Source organism: Triticum aestivum, chromosome 1B, assembly GCF_018294505.1.
Source record: "Triticum aestivum cultivar Chinese Spring chromosome 1B, IWGSC CS RefSeq v2.1, whole genome shotgun sequence".
Classification (NCBI taxonomy): Eukaryota; Viridiplantae; Streptophyta; class Magnoliopsida; order Poales; family Poaceae; genus Triticum; species Triticum aestivum.
In genome coordinates, this window is record NC_057795.1 from 535,829,246 (window position 1) to 535,853,362 (window position 24,117).

General features: G+C 42.2%; 1 protein-coding gene and 1 non-coding gene across 2 annotated transcripts; both read right to left on the reverse strand.

The window, feature by feature from the left end:
* Window positions 1–12,741: 12,741 nt before the first annotated feature.
* On the reverse strand, window positions 12,742–16,973 carry LOC123094047 (uncharacterized). The gene is made up of 3 exons (XM_044516134.1): window positions 16,433–16,973; window positions 14,226–14,449; window positions 12,742–13,558 (listed from the first exon to the last, which is right to left on the reverse strand). The coding sequence occupies exons 1-3, from the start codon at window positions 16,863–16,865 to the stop codon at window positions 12,899–12,901; spliced, it is 1,317 nt and encodes a 438-aa protein (XP_044372069.1). The 5' UTR covers window positions 16,866–16,973; the 3' UTR covers window positions 12,742–12,898.
* Window positions 16,974–18,725: 1,752 nt separating this feature from the next.
* TRNAG-UCC (transfer RNA glycine (anticodon UCC)) lies at window positions 18,726–18,797 on the reverse strand. The gene has a single exon. It is a non-coding gene; the product is annotated as a tRNA-Gly (tRNA).
* Between the last annotated feature and the right edge of the window lie 5,320 nt (window positions 18,798–24,117).

Here is a 24,117-nt window from a genome sequence, read left to right on the forward strand (position 1 = left end):
GAGGTGTACAAAGACGGGTACTTCACAAGGAAGGTCATAGGCATTGGGTGCCTCGTCGTTGCGTGAAGGTGGGCCCATAAGCTCCAGCGTGCCACCGATGAGGAGCTACGTTTGGCGCCCAACGAAATGGCAAGATCGTTCACGCGCGTCCGCCAGCAAGAGGCAGTCAAGCGCTGTGAGGCGGAGAAGGCAGAGTACTGCCTCCACACTGGGAAGACGCTGCGCACCAGGGAGCTGCTAGCGAGAGGCTGCCGGAATACTAGCCCCAGGAGGGATTATTATTTTTAGTATTGTTCGTTTTCAATTTTATGCATTGTACATAGTAGTTAAGTATCATCACGTATATGTGATTATAATATATATATATATTCTATGATGAACTAATGAACAATTAATATATATATATATATTATGAATTCCATTTTCTATCTGTTTTTGTATACTAATTTGAATCTAGCCGTTATCATCCACATATATAGAATGGAAAGCGTATATACACACATTGAAACAGAACATATAATAACGGAAAACAGAGTACACACACTGAAACAGAGGAATAAACAGAGCAATACTATGATTGTTGTGAATACATAGCTATCCACGTCGAAACGACTCAACAAGATAAAATGCGTCCATGAGACCATGACCAGGAGCCCTTGCCTACGGTAGCTCTTGGCTCTGCCTGAACTCGTGCAGGCGTTCTTCCAAGCGGTCGACACGCTCGCGGTACATCTGGAGCACGATCTCGAGCTCCAAGTTGGCTATTTCATCGGAGATCACCAGCTCGAGGATGAGACGGCCATGTTCCTCTACTGCACCCAGGTGGACACCTGGGCCAAGGAGGCGGTCGAGCCTACGGACCAGCGCGTTGGCATCTAGCAGGCTGCGGACAAGGCGAACGGCACCACCCATGTGAACGGCGCAGCGGGCGTCCGATGCAAGTACGGCGCGGCCGGCCTCTGGTGCAAGTACGGTGCTGAGGGCCTCTGCCCACTCCTGGCGAGGAATCGGGGTACTGACGGGACGTGTACCCAGCTGCGACGCTGTGTCGACAGCAGGCAAGCACCGATGGATCCGCTCTTGCTATGCGGTGCGCCGCGCCTCTCGCTCTGCAGTGCTCCAATGGTCTCGCCGTGCGGCGAGCCGCGGCCTATCGACGCGGACGCGCCTAGCTTGCTTTGTGGCGCGCCATCGATCATTTTGTGCAGCGAGGTGCGTCTTGTCGGTGCTAACATGCCTATCTTGATCCACGGCCTCAAGCGCCATGCGCCAAAGGTCTGCTCAACCCTGGCGATGACACACATCACGGCGTCGTCTATCGCATTGTCGGGGAGTGCCTCGACCTCGACGGGCCATGGCACCTGCTCGTTTTCCTCGTCGACGAGGTTGATGGCAGAGGCGGCGCTTTGGTGGGTTGGCATGCTTGGAAAAGGTGGATGTGCTACAGGTTGCGCTTGTCGCCTCTGTGCGTCGCATGCTGCCTAGGTTTATGTGCAATATCGCTGGGTGGTGGGAAACAGGTGAAGAAATGGCGGGAAACGGTGGCGTGTTCATAAAACACCATCAATTAATGGAAACTTAGCATAGAAGGAACATCAAGCTAGCACAAGAAGTAAATGATGATCAGATGAACACAGACCACACTAGGGAACCCGTCGGTGATGAATTCATCAATCGCAAACAGTTGAATACTAGCAAGTGTTTGCCCACAACACACATGGCTTATTCCATCACAAACAGGTCGGATGGATCAACTATATGCCACGTATCGCACATTGTCAAAAAGTAATGCGGTAGACCTTCTTTAACATGTGTTAAAAAATAAAAATAAATAAATAACAAGGACCTCGAGGTTAAATTAACTCATGGCTTCTCCATCAACACAACTTCCCATCAAGTCACCCATCTGATGGTTGCTCCAGCCTGAGCACACTTAACTTGAGAGTTCTCTTACATGAGCTACTGGTGGAACAGCTAGTCCTTGCTGATATAGGATGCCTCTTCGCATCCTAATGGCGTATCCGGATGACCGTCTGTCCCCCAATGGCCAATAGATGTTGTGTAGACAGAGCATATCACATATGTCTTATTAGAAGAAATCGTCTGTGCTATTATCGGTCTTCGCACACATTTCTCATTACAGACCTGTTTGTCGCGTATCACACACATCTTGATATATTGAACCGTTTTTGTTCTCTTGTCTCAACACAAACAATTCATCCGAGTGAACCGCATGTTGTATATCGCACACACCTTGGTCTGGCTAACCGTTTCTTTTGTGTTCCCTAATCACAAACAGTTTATCTGAGTGAACCGTATGTTGTATATCGCACACACCTTCATCTGGTTGCCCGTTTCTTTTGTTCCTCCTCATCGCAAACAGTTAATTAAACTGAACCGTGTGCCCTGCATCGCACATGCAACTAAAATCTGAACCTTGTTTGATGCATCCTCCATCGCAAACGTTTTGCACCTTTTTTGACGGGTTTTTTACACCACCGTTTGTGATTATTGCATCGCACATAATTTCGTCGAAGGGTCTCTGGTCGTAGTGTCGCGTTAGCAGCATCCTGCAGTAGTGTATATTCAACTGGACATATGTGCCTAGATCGTTCCTCACCACATGATGCTTGCCAAAGGAGAAAAATAAAAAGAAATAGAGAGAAAAACTTTGACTCTTGCATAAAAGTAAAAGATAGGCCTTTCGCAGAGGGAAGCAAAGGTTTCCATGCGCTTATTTGTTTGTATGCTCAATCCCGTAGTGCAAAAGAACATCATGTTACGTTGCCCCTTGTGATAGAGACCTTTATTATGCAGTTTGTCGCTTTTATTCTTCACCATCACAAGTTCGTGCAGCGCTCAATTTTCTCTTACACTAAATGATCTCACACTTTTAGAAGCAATTTTTATTGCCTTTTTGCACCGATGACAACTTACTTGAGGGATGTTGCTCAATCCCTAGGTAGGTATGGTGGACACTTGAAAATAAGATTTGGGTTTAAGGGTTTTTGGATGCACAAGTAGTATCTCTACTTAGTACAGAATTTTTGGCTAGCAAAGATAGGGGGCAAGCATCACATGTTAAAGGATGTATGACAATATGACTTCTATGTGAATATAAACAAACATAAACAATTAAGTTGTCTTCCTTGTCCAACATCAACAATTTTGGCATATAATATTTTGATGAGGGCTCACAATCACAAAAGATTTCTAGGATAGTATATCTATATGTGAATCTTCTCTTCCCTTATTAATTCTTTCATGAGTTGCATCATTGACTAATGCTATGTTTGTCAATCTCTAATAAAAATTTCTACTTATACTTTTCCTTATGTGGTGCTATCACCTACCATAGGATTAGTATATAAACTTTTCATTATTTATTTCCTTTCTTATTTCTTTTCTTTTCTTTATTTACAACATGAAAATAAAGAAAGCAAAAACTCAAACTAACTTTATTATATAACTTGCACACGATTACGAGGATATATCACTAAGCAAACTCTTGAATAAGAAAGGATCGAACTAAGCTTTATTTCATCTAAAAGCAAAAGATCGAACTAAGATAAGTAAAAGCAAAAGATCAAACTAAGATAAGTAAAAGCAAAACGATAGTGGGATGATACGATACCCGGACACCTCCCCCAAGCTTGGCAGAAGCCAGGGGGATTGCCCATACCCGATACTCAGTTCTCCTTTGGTGGTGAAGAAGATGATGGTGGTGATGTAGTGATCCTATCTTTAAGGGTTAGAAGATTCTCCAATCGACGGATGACGCTCCTGAGGTGGGTGATGTGCTCTTGATGCAAAATATTCTCGCGAGTGAGATACTTATTTTGTATGCGAACTATTTCAATGATGTAAAAGGCCTCAATCTTAGCAGCAGTAAGATGAGTAAGGTAAGGTTTAAGGATATCTTCCTCCTCCTCGTCAGCTGGCAGTGCTTGTTCGAAGACCGGAGGCTGATCTACGGTAACTTCCTTGCTATCATCTTCTCCGACAGCTCCCGCGGGATATTCTCTCTTCAGCTCGATCTTCATCAACCAAGCATCCTCTTCCACGTGGTTGGAGGAAGAAGAAGACATGATGCCTGGCCCAACAGATCTGACATAAAACAACAAGAAAAGAGAACAGGGGATTTCTCCGTGATACGGTGATCAACAGGTTCGGGAAGTATATATAGATTTTTTTTATCTTCTAGGAAAAGTACATGGTAGAACAACGGAGTACGGGAGGTGTCCCAGGTGATGGCGCGCCCTGGTGTCTTGTGCCCACCAGGGGACGCTTCCTGGGAGTTTTTTTATTTGCAAAATTCTAAAATATTCTAAAACTAATAAAAAATATTTTTGTGGATTTTTCGGAGTCCGTTTACTTACCGAATCACGTACCTCTTTATTTTCATGATTCTAGAGTGTTCCGGAAGGACTCTTTTATGTGTTCCTCCGGTGTCAACTTTTGGTTAATATTACTTTCAATATTAATAGGTGTACCTGAGATATAATACTTTATCCGTTGCCCATTGACAACCTTCGGGTTAGTACCTTCGGAGTTATTTATTTTGATGGCTCCAGACCGGAAAACCTCCTCGATGACATATGGGCCTTCCCATTTTGAAAGGAGCTTTCCTGCAAAAAATCTAAAATGAGAGTTGTACAAAAGAACAAATTCTCCGACTTTAAACTCACGCTTTTGGATTCTTTTGTCATGCCATCTTTTAACTTTTTCTTTGAATAACTTTGCATTTTCATAAGCTTGGGTTCTCCATTCATCTAAAGAACTTATATCAAATAACCTCTTTTCACCAGCAAGTTCGAAATCATAATTGAGTTCTTTAACTACCCAATATGCTTTATGTTCTAACTCAAGAGGCAAATGACAAGCTTTTCCATAAACCATTTTATATGGAGACATACCCATAGGATTTTTATAAGCTGTTCTATAAGCCCAAAGTGCATCACCTATTTTCTTAGACCAATTCTTCCTGGACCTATTGACAGTCTTTTGCAAAATTAATTTTATATCTCTATTGCTAAGTTCAACTTGACCACTAGACATAGGATGATATGGTGATGCAATTCCATGGTTAACATCATACTTGGCAAGCATTTTACGGAAAGCACCATGAATAAAGTGTGAACCACCATCATTCAATAAATATCTAGGGACTCCAAACCTTGGGAATATGACTTCCTTAAGCATTTTAACAGAGGTGTTGTGATCAGCACTACTAGTTGGAATAACTTCTACCCATTTAGTAACATAATCAACAGCAACCAAAATATGTGTATACCCATTAGAGGAAGGAAAAGGTCCCATGTAATCAAATCCCCAAACATCAAATGGTTCAACAGCAAGTGAATAATTCATAGGCATTTCTTGACACTTACCGATATTACCTATTCTTGACATTCATCACAAGAAGAGACAAACTTACGGGCATCCTTGAAGAGAGTAGGCCAATAAAATCCAGATTGCAATACCTTGTGAGCAGTTCTATCTCCAGCATGATGCCCTCCATAAGCCTCGGAGTGACATTTCCGTAGGACTTGTCCTTGTTCATGCTCAGGTACACAACATCTAATAATACCATCTACTCCTTGTTTATAAAGATGTGGGTCATCCCAAAAGTAATGTCTCAAATCATAGAAGATTTTTTTCTTTTGCTGGTATGTAAAGCTAGGTGGTAAATATTTAGCAACAATGTAATTAGCATAGTCAGCATACCAAGGACTACTATTAGCAACATTTACGCAGCTAACTGCTCGTCAGGAAAACTATCATCAATAGGTAGTGGGTCATCAAGCACATTTTGAAGCCTAGACAAGTTATCAGGTACTGGGTTCTCAGCTCCTTTTCTATCAATGATATGTAAATCAAATTCTTGCAACAAGAAAACCCAACGAATAAGTCTAGGTTTAGCATCTTTCTTTTCCATAGGATATTTAATAGCAGCATGGTATGTGTGAATAGTTACTTTGGAATCAACAATATAAGGTCTAAATTTATCACAAGAAAACACCACTGCTAAGAATTCTTTTTCAGTAGTAGCATAATTTCTTTGAGCACTGTCTAGAGTTTTACTGGCATAATGAATAACATTAAGTTTCTTATCAACTCTTTCTCCTAGATCATACATCACTAGCATCATACATGATTTCAAAAGGCAAGTTCCAATCAGGTGGTTGAACAATAGGTGCAGAAATTAAAGCTTTCTTAAGTGTTTCAAAGGCTTCAAGACAATCATTATCAAAAACAAAAGGAATATCCTTTTGCAAGAGACTAGTAAGAGGCCTAGAAATTTTAGAGAAGTCTTTGATAAATCTCCTATAGAAACCAGCATGACCTAGGAAACTATGAATACCTTTGATATCCTTAGGACATGGCATTTTATCAATGGAATCAACCTTATCTTGGTCCACTTCAATACCTCTTTCAGAAATTTTATGACCCAAGACAATGCCTTCATTAACCATAAAGTGGCAATTTTCCCAATTCAAGACAAGATTTGTTTGTTCACATCTCTGCAAAACTCGCTCAAGATTGCTTAAACAATCATCAAAAGACATCCCATAAACAGAAAAGTCATCCATGAAAACCTCAACAATCTTTTCACAAAAATCAGAGAATATAGCAGTCATACATCTTTGAAGGTAGCAGGTGCATTACATAAACCAAAAGGCATACGTCTATAAGCGTAAGTTCCAAAGGGACAAGTAAAAGTGGCCTTTTCTTGATCAGGTTGAGAAACAGGTATTTGTGAAAAGCCAGAATATCCATCAAAGAAGCAAAAGTGTGTGTGCTTAGATAATATTTCAAGCATTTGATCAATAAAAGGCAAAGGGTAATGATCTTTTCTAGTTGCTTTGTTTAATTTTCTATAATCAATTGCCATTCTATAGCTTGTAACAATTCTTTGTGGAATAAGCTAATTCTTATCATTAGGAACAACAGTTATACCTCCTTTCTTAGGGACACAATGAACAAGACTTACCCATCTACTATCAGCTATGGGATAGATTATACCTGCTTTCAGAAGTTTTAATATTCTGTTCTTACCACTTCTTTCATCTTCGGATTTAACCGACAATGGTGATCAACAACGGGTTTAGCATCAGGTTCCATATTAATCTTGTGCTGACATAGAGTGGGACTAATGCCCTTTAAATCATCAAGAGTATATCCAATAGCAGCTCGGTATTTCCTTAGAACTTTCAATAATCTTTCTTCTTCATGTTCTGAAAGGTTAGCACTAATAATAACAGGATATATTTGTTTTTCATCAAGATAAGCATATTTCAAAGTGTCTGGCAATTGTTTTAATTCAAACACAGGATAACCTTTAGGTGGAGGAGGACCTCCTAGAGTTTTAATAGGAAAATTGTGTTTAAGTAGAGGACGTTGTTCAAAGAAAATCTTATCTATTTATTTCTTTCATGCATATGTATATCATTTTTATGGTCTAGCAAATATTGTTCTAAAGGATCAGTAGGTGGAACAGCAATAGAAGCAAGACCAATTAATTCATCCTTACTAGGAAATTCTTTTTCATGATGATTTCTACTAAACTTGGAAAAATTAAACTCATGAGACTCATCACCAAAGCTAACACCAACAGTTTGCTTCTTACAATCTATCTTAGCATTAACTGTGTTCAAGAAAGGTCTACCAAAGATAATTGGACAAAATTCATCTTGTGGGGAACCCAGAACAAGAAAATCAGTGGGGTATTTTATTTTCCCACACAAGACTTCAACATCTCTAACAATCCCAATTGTTGATATTGTGTCTCTATTAGCAAGTTTAATAGCAACATCTATTTCTTCTATCTCAGCAGGTGCTATGTCTTTCATGATTTCTTCATATGAAGTGTAAGGAATAGCACTCACACTAGCACCCATGTCACATAAACCATGATAACAGTGATCTCCTATTTTAACTGAAATAACAGGCATGCCAACCACAGGTCTATGTTTATCTTTTCTATCAGGTTTAGCAATTCTAGCAGCTTCTTTACAGAAGTAAATAACATGTCCATCCATATCTTCTTCCAAGAGATCTTTAACCATAGCAATACTAGGTTCAACTTTAATTTGTTCATCAGGTTTAGGTGTTCTAATATAGCTTTTGTTAACCACAGTTGAAACTTTAGCATGTTCCTTTATCCTAACAGGGAAAGGTGGTTTCTCAATATAAGCAGAAGGAACAACTGGATCAACATTATAAAGTATAGTTTCTTCTTTAACTGGTATTGGTTCTTTAGTTTCTTCTTTAATAGGTGGGTGATATTTAAACCACTTCTCTTTAGGGAGTTCAACATGAGTAGCAAATGATTCACAAAAGGAAGCTACTATCTCAGAGTCGAGTCCGTATTTAGTGCTAAACTTTTGAAAAGCATCGGTATCCATAAAAGATTTAACACAATCATACTTAAGCTTAATACCTGACTCTTTACCTTTGTCGAGTTCCCAATCTTCGGAGTTGCATTTAATTCTGTTCAAAATATCCCGCCAAAATTCAATAGTCTTCTTCATAAATGAACCAGCACAAGAAGTATCAAGCATGGTTTGATCATTACGAGAAAGCCGAGCATAAAAATTCTGAATAATGATTTCTCTTGAGAGCTCATGATTGGGGCATGAATATGACATTGAATTAAGCCTCCCCCAAGCTAGAGCGATACTTTCTCCTTCATGAGGCCAAAAATTATATATATAATTTCGATCACGGTGAACTAGATGCATAGGATAAAAATTTTGGTGGAACTCCAATTTCAAACGATTCCAATTCCATGATCCAACATCATCACATAGCCTATACCATACCAATGCTTTTCCCTTCAAAGATAAAGGGAAAACCTTTTTCATCACTTCATCCCTGGGTAAACCTGCAAGCTTAAACAATCCACAAATTTGTTCCACATATATCAAGTGCATATCAGGATGTTCGGTTCCATGTCCTGCATAAGGATTAGCTAGCAATTGTTCTATCATACCCGAAGGAATTTCATATTCAATATTTTCAGCAGGTGCAGTAGATTGAGGGGTGGCTAATTGTGGTTCCGGACGAGGTGAAGATACCCCGAACAAACCCCTCAAAGGATTGTTTTCCATAGTAACAAGTGACAATAAATTTCAAAACACTATATAAATGTTTCCTTACCAAAGGCGCTTCACTCCCCGGCAACGGCGCCAGAAAATAGCCTTGATGACCCACACGTATAGGGGATCAATTGTAGCTCTTTTCGATAAGTAAGAGTGTCGAACCCAACGAGGAGCAGAAGGAAATGACAAGTAGTTTCCGGTAAGGTATTGTCTCCAAGTGCTGAAATTGTAAGTAGCAGAGTAATTTGATAGCAAGATAATTTGTAACGAGCAAGTAACGATAATAGTAACAAAAGTGCAGCAAGGTAGCCAAATCCTTTTGAGGCATAGGACAGGCCAAAACGGTCCCTTATGATAAGAAAAGTGTTCTTGAGGGTACACGGGAATTTCATCTAGTCACTTTCATCATGTTGGTTCGATTTGTGTTCGCTACTTTGATAATTTGATATGTGGGTGGACCGGTGCTTAGGTGCTATTCTTACTTGAACAAACCTCCTACTTATGATTAACCCTCCCGCAAGCATCTGCAACTACGAGAAAATTATTAAGAATAAATTCTAACCATAGCATTAAACTTTTGGATCCAATCGGTCCCTTACGAAATAGCGCATAAACTGGGGTTTAAGCTTCTGTCAATCTGGCAACCCACCATCTAATTGCTACTCCACAATGCATTCCCTTAGGCCCAAATATGGTGAAGTGTCATGTAGTCGACGTTCACATGACACCACTAACGGAATAACAACATACATACTATCAAAATATTGAACACATATCAAGTTCACATGATTACTTGCAACATGATTTCTCCTATGACCTCAAGAACAAAGGTAACTACTCACAAATAATAAACATCTTCACGATCAGAGGAGTATTAAATAGCATAATGGATCTGAACATATAATCTTCCACCAAATAAACCATATACTAATCAACTATAAGATGTAATCAACACTACTAGTCACCCACAAGCACCAATCTATAGTTCCGGTAACAAGATTGAACACAAGAGATGAACTAGGGTTTGAGATGAGATGGTGTTGTTGAAGATGTTGATGGAGATTGCCCTCCCCAAGATGGGAGAGTTGTTGGTGATGATGATGACGATGATTTCCCCCTTCGGGAGGGAAGTTCCCCCGGTGGAATCGCTCCGCCGGAGGGAAAAAGTGCTCCTGCCCAAGTTCCGCCTTGAGGCGGTGGCGCTTCATCCTGAAAGTCCTCCCCTAATTGTTTCTAGGTCAAAATCACTTATATACCAGAAGATGGGCACCGGAGGTGGGCCGAGGAGGTCACAACCCACCAGGGCGCGCATGGGGGCCTGCCGCGCCCAGGTGGTTTGTTCCCACTTGGTGGCCCCCTCTGGTGGTTATTGGCTCCAGTATTTCTTAAATATTCCATAAAAAATCTCCATGAAGTTTCAGCTTATTTGGAGTTGTGCAGAATAGGTAGCCTAACGTAGTTTTTTCAGGTCCAGATCTCCAGCTGCCGGAATTCCCACTCTTGGTGTGTTCCTTGCAAATTATGAGAGAAAATGCATTAGAATTACTCCAAAAAGCATTATTATGGATTAAAAACATTATAAATAACAGTAAGAAAACATGACGCAAAATGGACGTATCAGGGACCGTTTAAGTTTTGCCACGGCGGTGGCCGTTGATGTCTTTCGTAGACACGGGGCCACCCATGACTTGCCCAGAGGGGAGTTAGTCGGAGTGGTCGGGAGAATGTCATGGCAATGGGAGGGTTCTGTCGGAATGCCTGGTCCACCCGAATGGGAATGCGAGGCCATGACTTCCATGATGTGGGTACAGTGTGCTAACATCTGCAGAGTGTTTATTAAATCTATCAATAGACGCGTCCTCGGTTACGGACATAGCTTGTGAGAAAGTCACACCATGGATCAACATTAATAGGTAATTTTGCACACTAAATTTATATGCTTGGCACTGGTTAAGTGATGATTTTTGTGAGATCATGAAGATGATCGTTGTGGGAACCAAAGTGTTGGTTTCGTTTGTGATCCGGGCATGATCACCGTTTGGTTACGAGGTAACCCGTTTGGTAAGAGAGTCCGAGGGACTCAATGCACAAGTTTGATTTCACTGCATGAGTAGTGTGTTATCGCATTGCATTTAACTTGATTAATTGTCATGATATTGTTTTGCCATTATGCTTATGCTTGTTGTGAGCTTGCAAGTACATTCAATGTACTAACCTGGAGTGTTATGCCAGATTTCAGGGAAGTCTTACCGGATCGGAGTGCTACCCATGTCTAGATCATGTCCACATCGGTGTCCCTGAGCTATGGAGTTCCGCTTCGTCGTCGTTCCGCTGTCGCGTAGTTATCGTGATCGAGGCCCCTTCATGTTCATTAAATAATGTACATATTGTTCAGCCGCACCGTGTGTGCCTCTTGGCCTCGTTACTTGATGTAATATCGAACTTATGTTTCCGCTAGCATCAATAAAGCGGTTGTTTTTTGTACCAAGATGTTGTGTGTTGCCAAAAGACTTGATCCCTGGGCCGGCAATGCAAGGTAAACCAGTCGCTCTGAGCCGGGGTGCCACAACCATGACCAAACACACACAACAACCTCACTGGATGTCGCCGCCGCCCACCACCGAGCACCACGGCGACCACCACCACTGCAACAACAAACGCCGCATCGCGAGAGACAGCAACAAGACCTGAGACACTCCGATCCAGATCGAAGCCGCTCCATCGAAGCAGCAGAACAGAGGACGAGAAGGGCCACCCATAGCACACCTCGCGCTCCGAAGAAGCCATCTGCCACACCTGCGGGTCGTCGCGTCCAACCTACACTAGCCGCCACCACACCCAGCTGTCGATCCGCGCCCTGCGTGCGCATCCTGCGCCGAGCGCCGCCGCACACGAGGTCCACACCCAGGCCGCGCCGAGATCCCGGGCCAAGGCCGCCGGCCCCCAGCACCAAGTTGTGCCCAAGCGCACACGCTCCTTCCCCCACGGGCGACCGAAGATTCCCACCCTCTTTCAAGGGTGGGGCACGCTGCCACCGTGGTAGGAGCCAGCGACAGCGGTGACGGGAGGAGTCAATGGGGAGGGCCGGCTACAGGAGGTTAGGTTTCCCCTGAGCCGCCAGAGCTAGGCGATGCAGGGGTATTTTTTGCGCTACCAATAATAGCCCTCTCGTAGTTGTGGTTCAGAGAAAATTGGATATTTGCCACTTTGAATACATGCCACTTTCAAGATTGTCTTCACAAAATTGCCACCCAGCTCGTGACCCCTTAATTATCATGACATTTATCTTCTTTCATTGATTTCTTTTCCCCTTTTCCATTTACAAGCATTGATTGTCTTCAACATAAGGAAGTGCAAGACCAGCAAAAGAATGGTTCATTTGTATACCCTCACATTAATCCAGCACAATTAACACATACTGTATTTTATAGTACAGGAAATTTTGTATTTCTAACCTGTAAATGCCGCCCTGAGAATGTGCAAGTATAATGTTTAAACAGTTAATTAAAACAGCAGATCTAACTTATCCTCACATGCAACAACATTCAAAGATATTCGATTTTCATCATTAATTAGCACAAAACATGACTCGTAAAATGCCATTTCAGAAGCAACAACCACGACACATAACATGCCATTTCAGAAGCAACAACCATATATAGTACATAATATATCGCACTACATAAAACATATCGCATAGGTCAGACAAGTTCCTGCTAGCACCAGCCTCACACAAAAGTTCATTAAAGAACTGTGGCCAAGTTATTATAGTTAGACAGCAGCTACTATCCGCCTCACCCATTCTTGGGTGAAGGAATACCGTCAGTGGGATAACATAACGGAAAAAGGCACCAGCCAACGGTAACTTCCATTTCACACGAGCCAACCTTAAGCGAACGAGAGCTTCTACCAGATTCTAATGGTTGAAAGAACACCTCACGGTCAACCTGCTGGCTGCCTAGCCAACCTGCTGCATGCACTCTCAGCTCCCCAAAGCTTTCAACAGAAACCACGCGTCGTGACAGCTCAATGGTGCCATCAGCAGCAACAACAGGCGTATCCTTATCTCCAATATTGAGCAGTAACACCCTCATGTGACTGACGCTAGCAGTCGAGGCAATGAACAGCCCGCTGAATCCATCTGGCCAGGACCCGCCAACAATACGCACACTGATTGTGGCCTCAATGGATGAGACTACAATGCCACATGTCAGCTCCAATGTGCTCAGCTTGCTTCTATGTTTTTGGCTGCTCACGCATGATCTGAGGGCGTGCTCTCCCTTACTCGCTTGATAATTGATTGACTTGCAGCACTCGTAGCGAAAGCCTAGCAGGCTTAGATCTTTGTCCTCTAACTCATTGCTGCGCTTCACTTTCAGCGTGATATCGAAATGCATAGGCCCAAACAGAGTCAAGGGAGCACGGGTAGGACCTGTTAATACTAAATATGGATCCTGCATGCAACACCACCAATTTGAGTAAACAATGAGAATATCTCCAATACTGGCAAAAGAAAAGGGACAGCTGATCATCAACTGTAACTTAATTTATAGTGATAATATATTGGCTTAAACTAGAAATCTGTGGGCACAACAACAAAAAATGGATAGTGAACACAATGCCAATAAAATGGATGTTCAAATATTTCTGAAGCCTTCAAACCAACAGAGCAAATATGAACTAACAAGTGAAGTTGGATAAGAGGTAAAATTTGAGCAGCAGAATCAGGAGAACGTTACCATGCATAGAGCATAATACAATGTGAGGTGCAAACAAATGATGGCAGAAAACATTAGCGTAAATGCGTTAGCGTAACATAAAAAAGAAGGAACTATAGTGGTTGAGGTCTGCACATATAGCTCAAAGCATATTAACGAAAGTCATGTCTGCAACATTTGCTTTCCAATACCTTGAAATGTTTCTAAAACATCTTGCAACCATTTCTCATGAAGTACAGTAAAAGACAATACTAGTATCAAACACACACTAGAGGTTGTGAAGTAAAAACCATAACAGACATATGGTACATACAATACGGAAACACTCAAGGACAGTAATCAAAAAAGGCTTTGTTGCAGAGCTAGAAACAAATAAAACATAATGAATGTGAGAAATAAGAACCTCCTCATTGAGAGTTTGACAGTTATCCCTTTTGCGCTCAAAGATAATATTGCGACGGTGATCCAGGTCATCCCTCACAGCAACGATACCAAACACATCCAGCGGCCAATGTAAATCCCCATATATTTCCTCAACTTTAACTGAAAAGATCTGCATACTACGCTCGGGGTTAGTAACACCAGGCTTCGTCGGCTTGTCCGTGAAACACATGGCTGGGATCCGAGCTGCATGTAGTGGCAGGAAATTTCACTTCAGTTAAAGAGATATTAACCTATGCATGTGGTGACAGTAAATTGTGATTCAGTAATGTCCTACCTCTATCTATCCAGATCAATGGTGAAATTAAATATAGGAACATCAATTGATCGAATATACAGCAAGAAGAGATGCAATGGAATCATCAATTGATTGGAAATATACTGTTTAGTCCCTGATGAAAGAACCAAAGATCAAACGAATTTCGACATGATAAAAGTTCGACAAAGCAGCCTGAGTTTCTGATATAGTAGAAACACTTTGTAATGAGACTATCAGAAATGTAAGCCCGTTGGATAGATTTATTTTCAAATTATAGGAAGCCCAAAATGTCTACATTTATGGGGGACAAACAGAAGAGGAGAAATTCTATAGTTCTGAACAAGAAGTTGCAGAATAAATTACAAAATCTAGAGGAGACGAGAGTAATTTGCAGAGAGCAACTTGCACGTAGGGGCAAATACAAACTGGATTGTCTAAGCTTTATGAGGATAATGAATACTATTGATTTCAACGGTGTAGCAAGAAGTGGCTATTGGAGGGCGATAACAAAACAGCGTGCTTTTACAGGGTAGCAAATGAGTGGCAACGGAAACATACTATTTATTCAGTGACGAAGGATGATGTGTGGATTGAAGGTTTGCCCAATTTACTGAATTTAGTCATATGCTTTTATACTGATCCATTTTGTAAAAACAGTAAGGAATACTATAGACATTGAACTTTGAAAAAATGCACGACTAAATCAATTGGAATTTTCTTTTTCATTTCATAGAGAATCAAGGATTTAGTGAAATGTGGCTGAAATGGCTCAAAAGTGTTATAACAGGGGGTACTTTGAATGTCAAAATTGCTTGGCAAAATATGGCACAATTGAGTGATGCAATAATCAGACTCGTACCATATTTGGTTGAAGAAGGGGGTATCTATCCTACAATACGTGGATGATACTATCACACTTATGCAGGATGATTCATATGTGGCCAAAAATATGAAACTATTACTATTTATGTTTGAAGGAATACAAGGCCTCCAAATTAACTTTTAGTCAGTCAGGTTGGTTCATGGCAAATAATGTAGTTAGGTGTACCAGGGCGGGGCTACTGATTGAACATTAGAGCGATTTAATTGAAAAATGCAAAACACTAGAAAGGTTAAAATATGCAAGCCTAATGGAAAGGAGAGGTCTTATATATAGATGATAGAAGAATAGCTATAGGGGATGGAAAAATACTGATTTTTGGAAGATCGAGCAAAGCTTCCACAACTATTTAAACTGTCAAACCACCAGGGTAAAGAGCCTGAGGCATACAACAGTGGGATCAAATGCAGATAAACCTATTTGGGGCTTGAGTAAGGAAAAACAATCAGCGCCATCAATGCATAACTATCTAACACAGTTCTGGAATAACAGACTGTTTAATCACATTTGGAAAGCAAAATTACTGCTGAAAATCAAACTGACAGGGAATTTACAATGCTGGGTGCTGAAGGTTTACAGAAAGTAGCATCACAACAACAACACAAGAGAAATTCAAAGCCGTGATAAGTAACAATGTGGATTTGACAGGTTTCAGTGCGATGAAAACCAACCAGCAGATAGAAGTATACACTGGCACAAGTGGCGTGCTCATTGAGGAGATATCATCTGCTTAGTGAAGACAAAATGGAGGTCAAGACCACGCCGGCAGCTTAATTCACATGCATTTTCATGTAATAAGTAGAACTATATTTCTGCTTTATCATTCGTACCAGAAATAACTGCCTGCAATACTTGGTTAAACCTGTTTAAATTTCAGCTGTTTTTGCTTGATTTCTCAGGATGTACAGTCGCAAACAGATCTGATGCTAAGCATCACAACTCTGTTACACTGAAGGTAGTGAGATCCGTCACGACCCTTTTGGGGAAATTCCTACACAGTAATAAGAGAAAGGAATGGAGATTGACTTACTCGTGGCCTCGAAGGAGCCGAACTCTTCGGCATATTTCCACTCCCAGTTCTCTCGGTAATATTGGTAAGACCGCTCGTCGGGATCCTTCTTCGGTTTAGTTTTCTCCAACTCCAGTCTTGCCATGTCTTCCGCCGCCATCTTATCCACGTACGCCTGACCAATCAGCACCTCCCTGGCCAAATGCTCTCGCTCCAGCGACTCTCGCTGCTCCTCCGTGAGCGCTTCCACCACGAGTGGCGTCGCGTCGGGGTTCTCGGCGTTCCACCTCGCCACCAGCCCCTCCATTTGCTCCTCTAGTACCTGATTCATCGCGGCATCCATCGCATCCAGCACCGATGGATACTCCGTCTTTGTCATCTTCCTCGACGTTCTCCTACTCCCCCTGGCCATCTCGGTTCCCGCTTCCTCCGTCGTCTCCGAACACGCCTCCATCTCGGCAAGCCAGTGCGGCTGATCGTCCTGCCGCCGTCGCCGCTCTGCTCCTGACCTAGAAAACTCCTCTGGGTACGTTCGGCATTTGGGAGTTGAGAGGCTCGCCCATATGGCGCAAACTGACGATTATTTAGGCTGATGAGAGGTCCATAAATCCGGAACGGGCCGACATGAGGTTTCTTTAGTCTTTGAAAAGGGCCGACATGAGGTTTCTTTAGTCTTTGAAACGGGCTGACATGATTCCAAAAAGAAAAGAAAAACGGGCCGACCAAAGTGATCTCTCTTGATTTCCTCGTGCCAGTAAATCCTGGATCCTGCTCTAAAAAAGAAAAGTAATCGTTCGTCGATGTTCTAAAAAAATGTAATCGTGCATTTTCACTAAAAAAAAGACAGTAACTGTGCATGAGTAGCTAACAAAAGTAATGCTGCATGCTCTACTAAAAAGAAGAAAGCATGCATGTACGCTGACGCGGTTAATTTGAGCTCGAGCTAGTCGTGGGCAGATGTATTTCCATTTTTCAGTTAATGGGAAAGGGGTTATGAAAAATCTGAGCTCGAGCTCATGCGAGCTCGTGTGAACAGTAAAATTAAAAAAATAGAAGAAATACTCATTTTTTGTTGCAATTATTGACAAATGTTTTGATTGCTTGCAAAGTTTCATCATCGGATGGCATTTGTGGGAGACATGGCAAAAAAAAAATCAAGGCTCCAACAATGTTATTTCAAGCATTTTGATGCATCCATTTTGTTTTTTTGTCACGTATTCCATGAATATCACCCCTGATGAAACTTTGCAAGCTATCAAGACATTTGTCAATGTTTGCTAAAAAAATCAGATTTTTTTAACACAAAAAGTTTTTTTTACTATTCACCCGAGCTCATGTGATCTCGAGTTGAGAAGAGCACTTCCGACATGTACGCACGTACGATGTATCTTGAAGAGTTTTACCTCGTCTTCTCGAACCACATGACTCTTCCTTGTTGTTACAGGAATGCCGCGTAAGATTTTGCCATCAGGGAATCTGAGTTGTGTTGTGCGCCGATACCACCGTGATCACTTTGCATCGGATGCACGTATACTGTAGTGGCATCATCATTTATATATCCATTCAAAGGATCCCAGCTTCTTAGCACGGCAAGGGCCTGGCTCACACGCAGGGGTCGCCCTTTAGGGCGAGATTGCATCCCAACTACAGTACTTTGATCGAGCTCTAAGTATTTTTCATCCACAAGCGCCACTAGTTGGGTGGCTCGGCCGGACGCTGCGGCTTGATCAAGGGAGCCTACGCACAGTCATGCAGTCCATAACATAGACTGCATCCTCATCGGTGCAGGAACACATTTTCACCCAGCTTTCTTCTTCAAATAACTGGCCGTGGCCTGATGTGTTTGAGGGGAGAGAGAGCAATCCATTTCATTATGAAGAATATTTGTGGAAATCAAATAATGTTTTCTAGATTAACGGTTGATACATCATTAGAGCGACGTCAAACATTGAATATAGACAGTTAAACGGTTGGGTTTATTTAAATTCATCAAACTCATACTTTTACAAGTAGTACTCGTAGTAAAATTCATGCGGAGGTAGATTACAGTGTTTTTTCTTTTACAGGGAGCTACTTTACAGATACGTCCTTTAACAAGGATTTAGAGCTTTCTCTTTGCAGATTTGGCAGTAGGAGCGGCAAACAGTTTTCTGTTTAGGCATTGCATGGTCAATGTGTCATCGTCCATAAAAAGAAGACGGTAGAACAGGTGATGTCAAAAAAAAAACGGTATAACAGGAGTGAGCTCGCCAGTTCCGGTAAAAAAAATAACTGAGAACTGAATCAGTAGAATGAACGAGACATAAAAACAAAATGCGTCTGCCGGGAGTCGAACCCGGGTCTATTGCTTGGAAGGCAATTATCCTAACCGTTGGACTACACACGCTATTTGGTTAGGAGTGGTTAATTACTCTTTACACCTCTAAGTATGCGGTAACAACGTACACCCAGATACACGCCTTCTGCGACTGCAAGGCCGCAAGCAGTGAGCGAGGGCATGCAGCAGAGGCAACTACGTACAGCAAAAGGTAGCATGAATCGCCATCTCGATCTCGCCTACAGACTACAGTAGAAACGGGTCTACTCCTGCCTGCCATCCATCCATCCGGCGAAGCATCTCGCCGTTACGATCTCTCCCTTCCTTTCCCCAGCCCAGATGCCAAAAGCGGGGGCAGCAACAGAGCCAAAGCACGCAGCTTTGGAATATGTAGCCTTTCACTGTTCTGAAAGAAACCCCTAAAATTGCCCGTCCCCCCCCCCCTGCGCTCTCCTCCAACTTTCCCTTCAGCTTCTACCCTATAGGATATAGATCGAGTGGATGCAAACTGATACCGCACGTACTCGATCACTGTTGCCGTTTACGCCATCGCCATGTTTGATCTGTCTCCGGATCATTAGCCAATGGGGCCTGGCCGCCTGATATTATACTGTAGTGTATATACGCGCCCCCTCTCTGGGTCAGGAGCCAGGCTACTGTAGTGTGAGCCTGTGAGATACGCCAATTATGTAGTCCACTAGCATCACCTGGCAACAGTGCCTGCCTCTGTCAACAAGTTGAGTGAGAGCTGAGACGACAAGTCACCCGAAAGTTTCTATTAGAAGCTAAAACCATGGGCGGTGTAGAAGTAGAACACCGAATATACACCTCAATAATCAATATATGAGCGGTGTACGACTCTGAATATATACCTCGATCGATATATACAGATCCAGTCAAGGTTTGTAAAGAGAGAGGATCCATACGAGGATTTTGTTGCCTCCAATATCTTTAGTTGATATCTTGCACATGAGCATTGAGCGGCACAGGTGGTGCAATTGTAATCGACAGGAGAATTACGAGTGGGGCTTAATTAGTTGTTTATTTTACATGGTTATTAAAGGCGTTTTGACTGGAAGATGGATGGATCAGCAGCTATCTAGAGGATTGAAACAGCCTTTGCTTTTAGCAGGCTGTGAGTGCCAAAGGATATCCCATCAACAGATCGACACATCATATCTTGTTCTTCCCAGGGGTTGTTATCATGTTGAGTGATGTGACTTGGGAGAAACCCACACGCCAAGCCACACCAGTACGTCTAAAAGGGTGGTGTGTGGTGAACCGGTGACTAATCTTTACGGGATTGATTCGAGGAACTTTTTGTAATAAGAGCAATGATGACCCACAAGTATAGGGGATCTATAGTAGTCCTTTCGATAAGTAAGAGTGTCGAACCCAACGAGGAGCAGAAGAAAATGACAAGCGGTTTTCAGTAAGATATTCTCTGCAAGCACTGAAATTATCGGTAACAGATAGTTTTGTGATAAGGTAATTTGTAACGGATAACAAGCAATGAAAGTAAATAAGGTGCAGCAAGGTGGCCCAATCCTTTTTGTAGCAAAGGACAAGCCTGGACAAGTTCTTATATAGAAAAAAGCGCTCCCGAGGACACATGGGAATTATCGTCAAGCTAATTTTCATCACGCTCATATGATTCACGTTCGTTACTTTGATAATTTGATATGTGGGTGGACCGGTGCTTGGGTAGTGTCCTTTCTTGGACAAGCATCCCACTTATGATTAACCCCTATTGCAAGCATCCGCAACTACAAAAAAAGTATTAAGGTAAACCTAACCACAGTATGAAACAAGTGGATCCAAATCAGCCTCTTACGAAGCAGCATAAACTAGGGTTTAAGCTTATGTCACTCTAGCAACCCATCATCTACTTATTTACTTCCCAATGCCTTCCTCTAGGCCCAAATAACGGTGAAGTGTTATGTAGTCGACGTTCACATAACACCACTAGAGGAGAGACGACATACATCTCATCAAAATATCGAACGAATACCAAATTCACATGACTACTAATAGCAAGACTTCACCCATGTCCTCAGGAACAAACTTAACTACCCACAAAGCATATTCATGTTCATAATCAGAGGGGCATTAATATGCATTAAGAATCTGAACATATGATCTTCCACCAAATAAACCAACTAGCATCAACTACAAGGAGTAATCAACACTACTAGCAACCCACAGATACCAATCTGAGGTTTGGATACAAAGACTGGATACAAGAGATGAACTAGGGTTTGAGAGGAGATGGTGCTGGTGAAGATGTTGATGGAGATTGGCCCCCTTCCGATGAGAGGATCGATGGTGATGACGATGGTGATGATTTCCCCCTCCTGGAGGGAAATTTCCCCGGCAGAACAGCTCCGCCGGAGCCCTAGATTGGTTCCGCCAAGGTTCCGCCTCGTGGCGGCGGAGTTTCGTCCCGAAAGATTGTTTTTGATTTTTTTTCCAGGGTAAAAGACTTCATATAGCAGAGCATGGGCACCGGAGGGCTGCCAGGTGGCCCACGAGGCAGGGGGCGCACCTAGGGGGTAGGGCGCGCCCCCCACCCTCGTGGATGGTGGGTGGCCCCCCTCAAGTATTTCTTCCGCTCAATATTTTTTATTAATTCCCAAAATGACTTTTGTGGAGTTTCAGGACTTTTGGAGCTGTGCAGAATAGGTCTCCAATATTTGCTCCTTTTCCAGCCGAGAATCCCAGCTGCCGTCATTCTCCCTCTGCATGTAAACCTTGTAAAATAAGAGAGAATAGCCATAAGTATTGTGACATAACGTGTAATAACAGCCCATAATGCAATAAATATCGAGATAAGAGCATGATGCAAAATGGACGTATCGGACACGGAGTCCTTCACGACTCTGATATCTTTGTCTTGTACGACTAGTCCTCCATGGGTCTCCCTGAACGCGTCATGGGCCGACCATTGTGGTGCAGGACGGAACCGACTCGAGGGCCTCACCTCGGCCACCTCATGCGGTGACACACCCTCTGCCCCTAGGTCTCCTTATCTTCTCACACCCACACATACCAACACAGACACCAGAAAAAATATTTTCTCCTCATGCCTCTATCCCTCCCCCCTTGCATCTACACACTCAAGGGCATCTCTCGCCGTGACATCCTATTCGTCTCTCTCTCTCTCTCTCTCTCGACCCCTCTCATTTCTTGTGATATCTCTCCCATGTCGCCCCCTCCCTGCCATCCCCTCTATCCATGCCTCTCTCGAATACGTACACATACCCTCTCTAGGCCCTGCCAAATACGTCAACTACACATTCACACATGTTACATCTTATCAAAATATCAAACGAATACCAAATTCACATGACTACTAATAGCAAAACTTCACCCTTGTCCTCAGGAACAAACGTAACTACTCACAAAGCATATTCATGTTCATAATCATAGGAGTATTAATATGCATTAAGGATCTGAATATATGATCTTCCACCAAGTAAAGCAATTAGCATCAACTACAAGGAGTAATCAACACTACTAGCAACCCACATGTACCAATTTGTGGTTTTGGATACAAGACATGAACTAGGGTTTGAGAGGAGATGGTGCTGGTGAAGATGTTGGTGGAGATTGACCCCTCCCGATGAAAGGATCGTTGGTGATGACGATCATGATGATTTCCCCCTACCGGAGGGAAGTTTCCCCGACAGAACAGCTCCGCCGGAGCCCTAGATTGGTTCCGCCAAGGTTCCGCCTCGTGGCGGCGGAGTTTCGTCCCGTAAGCTTGCTTATGATTTTTTCCAGGGTAGAAGACTTCATATAGCAGAAGATGGGCACCGGAGGGCCACCAGGGGGCCCACGAGGCAGGGGGCGCGCCCAGTAGGGGTGGGCGTGCCCCCACCCTCGTGGTCAGGGTGTGGGCCCCTCGTGTACTTCTTCTGCTCAATAATTACATTAATTCCAAAAATGATTTTCGTGGAGTTTCAGGACTTTTGGAGCTGTGCATAATAGGTCTCCAATATTTGCTCCTTTTCCAGCCAGAATCCCAGCTGCCGGCATTCTCCCTCTTCATGATAAACCTTGTAAAATAAGAGAGAATAGCCATAAGTATTGTGACATAATGTGTAATAACAGCCCATAATGCAATAAATATTGATATAAAAGCATGATGCAAAATGGACGTATCAACTCCCCCAAGCTTAGACCTCGCTTGTCCTCAAGCGGAAGCCGATATCGAAAATATGTCCACATGTTTAGAGATAGAGGTGTCGATAAAAATAAAAATACGGACATGAGGGCATCATGATCATTCTTATAAAAACAACATATATAGATTTTATCATATGATTTCTTATGCTCAAGTAACAATTTATTCACAATGTCAAGTATGGTACAGAAACTTCATTGAGAACTAACAAACTATAATATCAGTCATTGAAGCAATTGCAATTTATCATAACATCAGAAAGAGTCAAGAATAGAGCTTTTTAGCAAGTCCACATACTCAACTATCATATAGTCTTCTACAATTGCTAACACTCACGCAATACTTATGGTTATGGAGTTTTAATCGGACACTGAGAAAGATAGGGGCTTATAATTTCGCCTCCCAACGTATTCACCTTTGGGTGATGTCAACAATAATAGTTCATGCTAACTTACATCTAATTGGATATATATATCAGGATCTTTCCAACACGAGGTGCTTGCCAAAGGATAAAATGAAAAAGGGAAAGGTGAAGATCACCTTGACTCTTGCAAAAAGTAAAAGACATAAAGTAAAAGATAGGCCCTTCGCGGAGGGAAGCAGAGGTTGTCATGTGCTTTTAGGGTTGGATGCACAAAGTCTTAGTGCAAAAGAACGTCACTTTATATTGCCACTTGTGATATGAACCTTTATTATGCAGTCCGCTGCTTTTATTACTTCCATATCACACGATCGTATAAAGATAATTTTCTCCGCACTAATAAGTCATACATATTTAGAGAGCAATTTTTATTGCTTGCAACATGACAACTTACTTGAAGGATCTTACTCAATCCATAGGTAGGTATGGTGGACTCTCATGGAAAAATTGTGTTTAAGGATATTTGGAAGCACAAGTAGTATCTCTACTTGGTGCAAGGAATTTGGCTAGCATGAGGCGGAAAGGCAAGCTCAACATGTTGGACGATCCATGACAATATACTTTAATTGAGATGTGAGAAAACACAACCCATTACGTTGTCTTCCTTGTCCAACATCAACTCTTTAGCATGTCATACTTTAATGAGTGCTCACAATTATAAAAGATGTCCAAGATAGTATATTTATATGTGAAAACCTCTCTTTCTTTATTACTTCCTATTAATTTCAACGATGACCAAAACTATGTTTGTCAACTCTCAACAACTTTTAAGCCTCATACTC

Excerpts from the sequence above, each read along its gene's own strand:
- LOC123094047 (XM_044516134.1), bottom strand. The coding sequence starts at position 16,865 with ATGGAGGCGTGTTCGGAGACGACGGAGGAAGCGGGAACCGAGATGGCC. Across the intron at positions 14,450-16,432 it reads CGGCTCCTTCGAGGCCACGA|CTCGGATCCCAGCCATGTGT; the intron begins GTAAGTCAATCT and ends CACTACATGCAG. Across the intron at positions 13,559-14,225 it reads GTCAAACTCTCAATGAGGAG|GATCCATATTTAGTATTAAC; the intron begins GTTCTTATTTCT and ends TGTTGCATGCAG.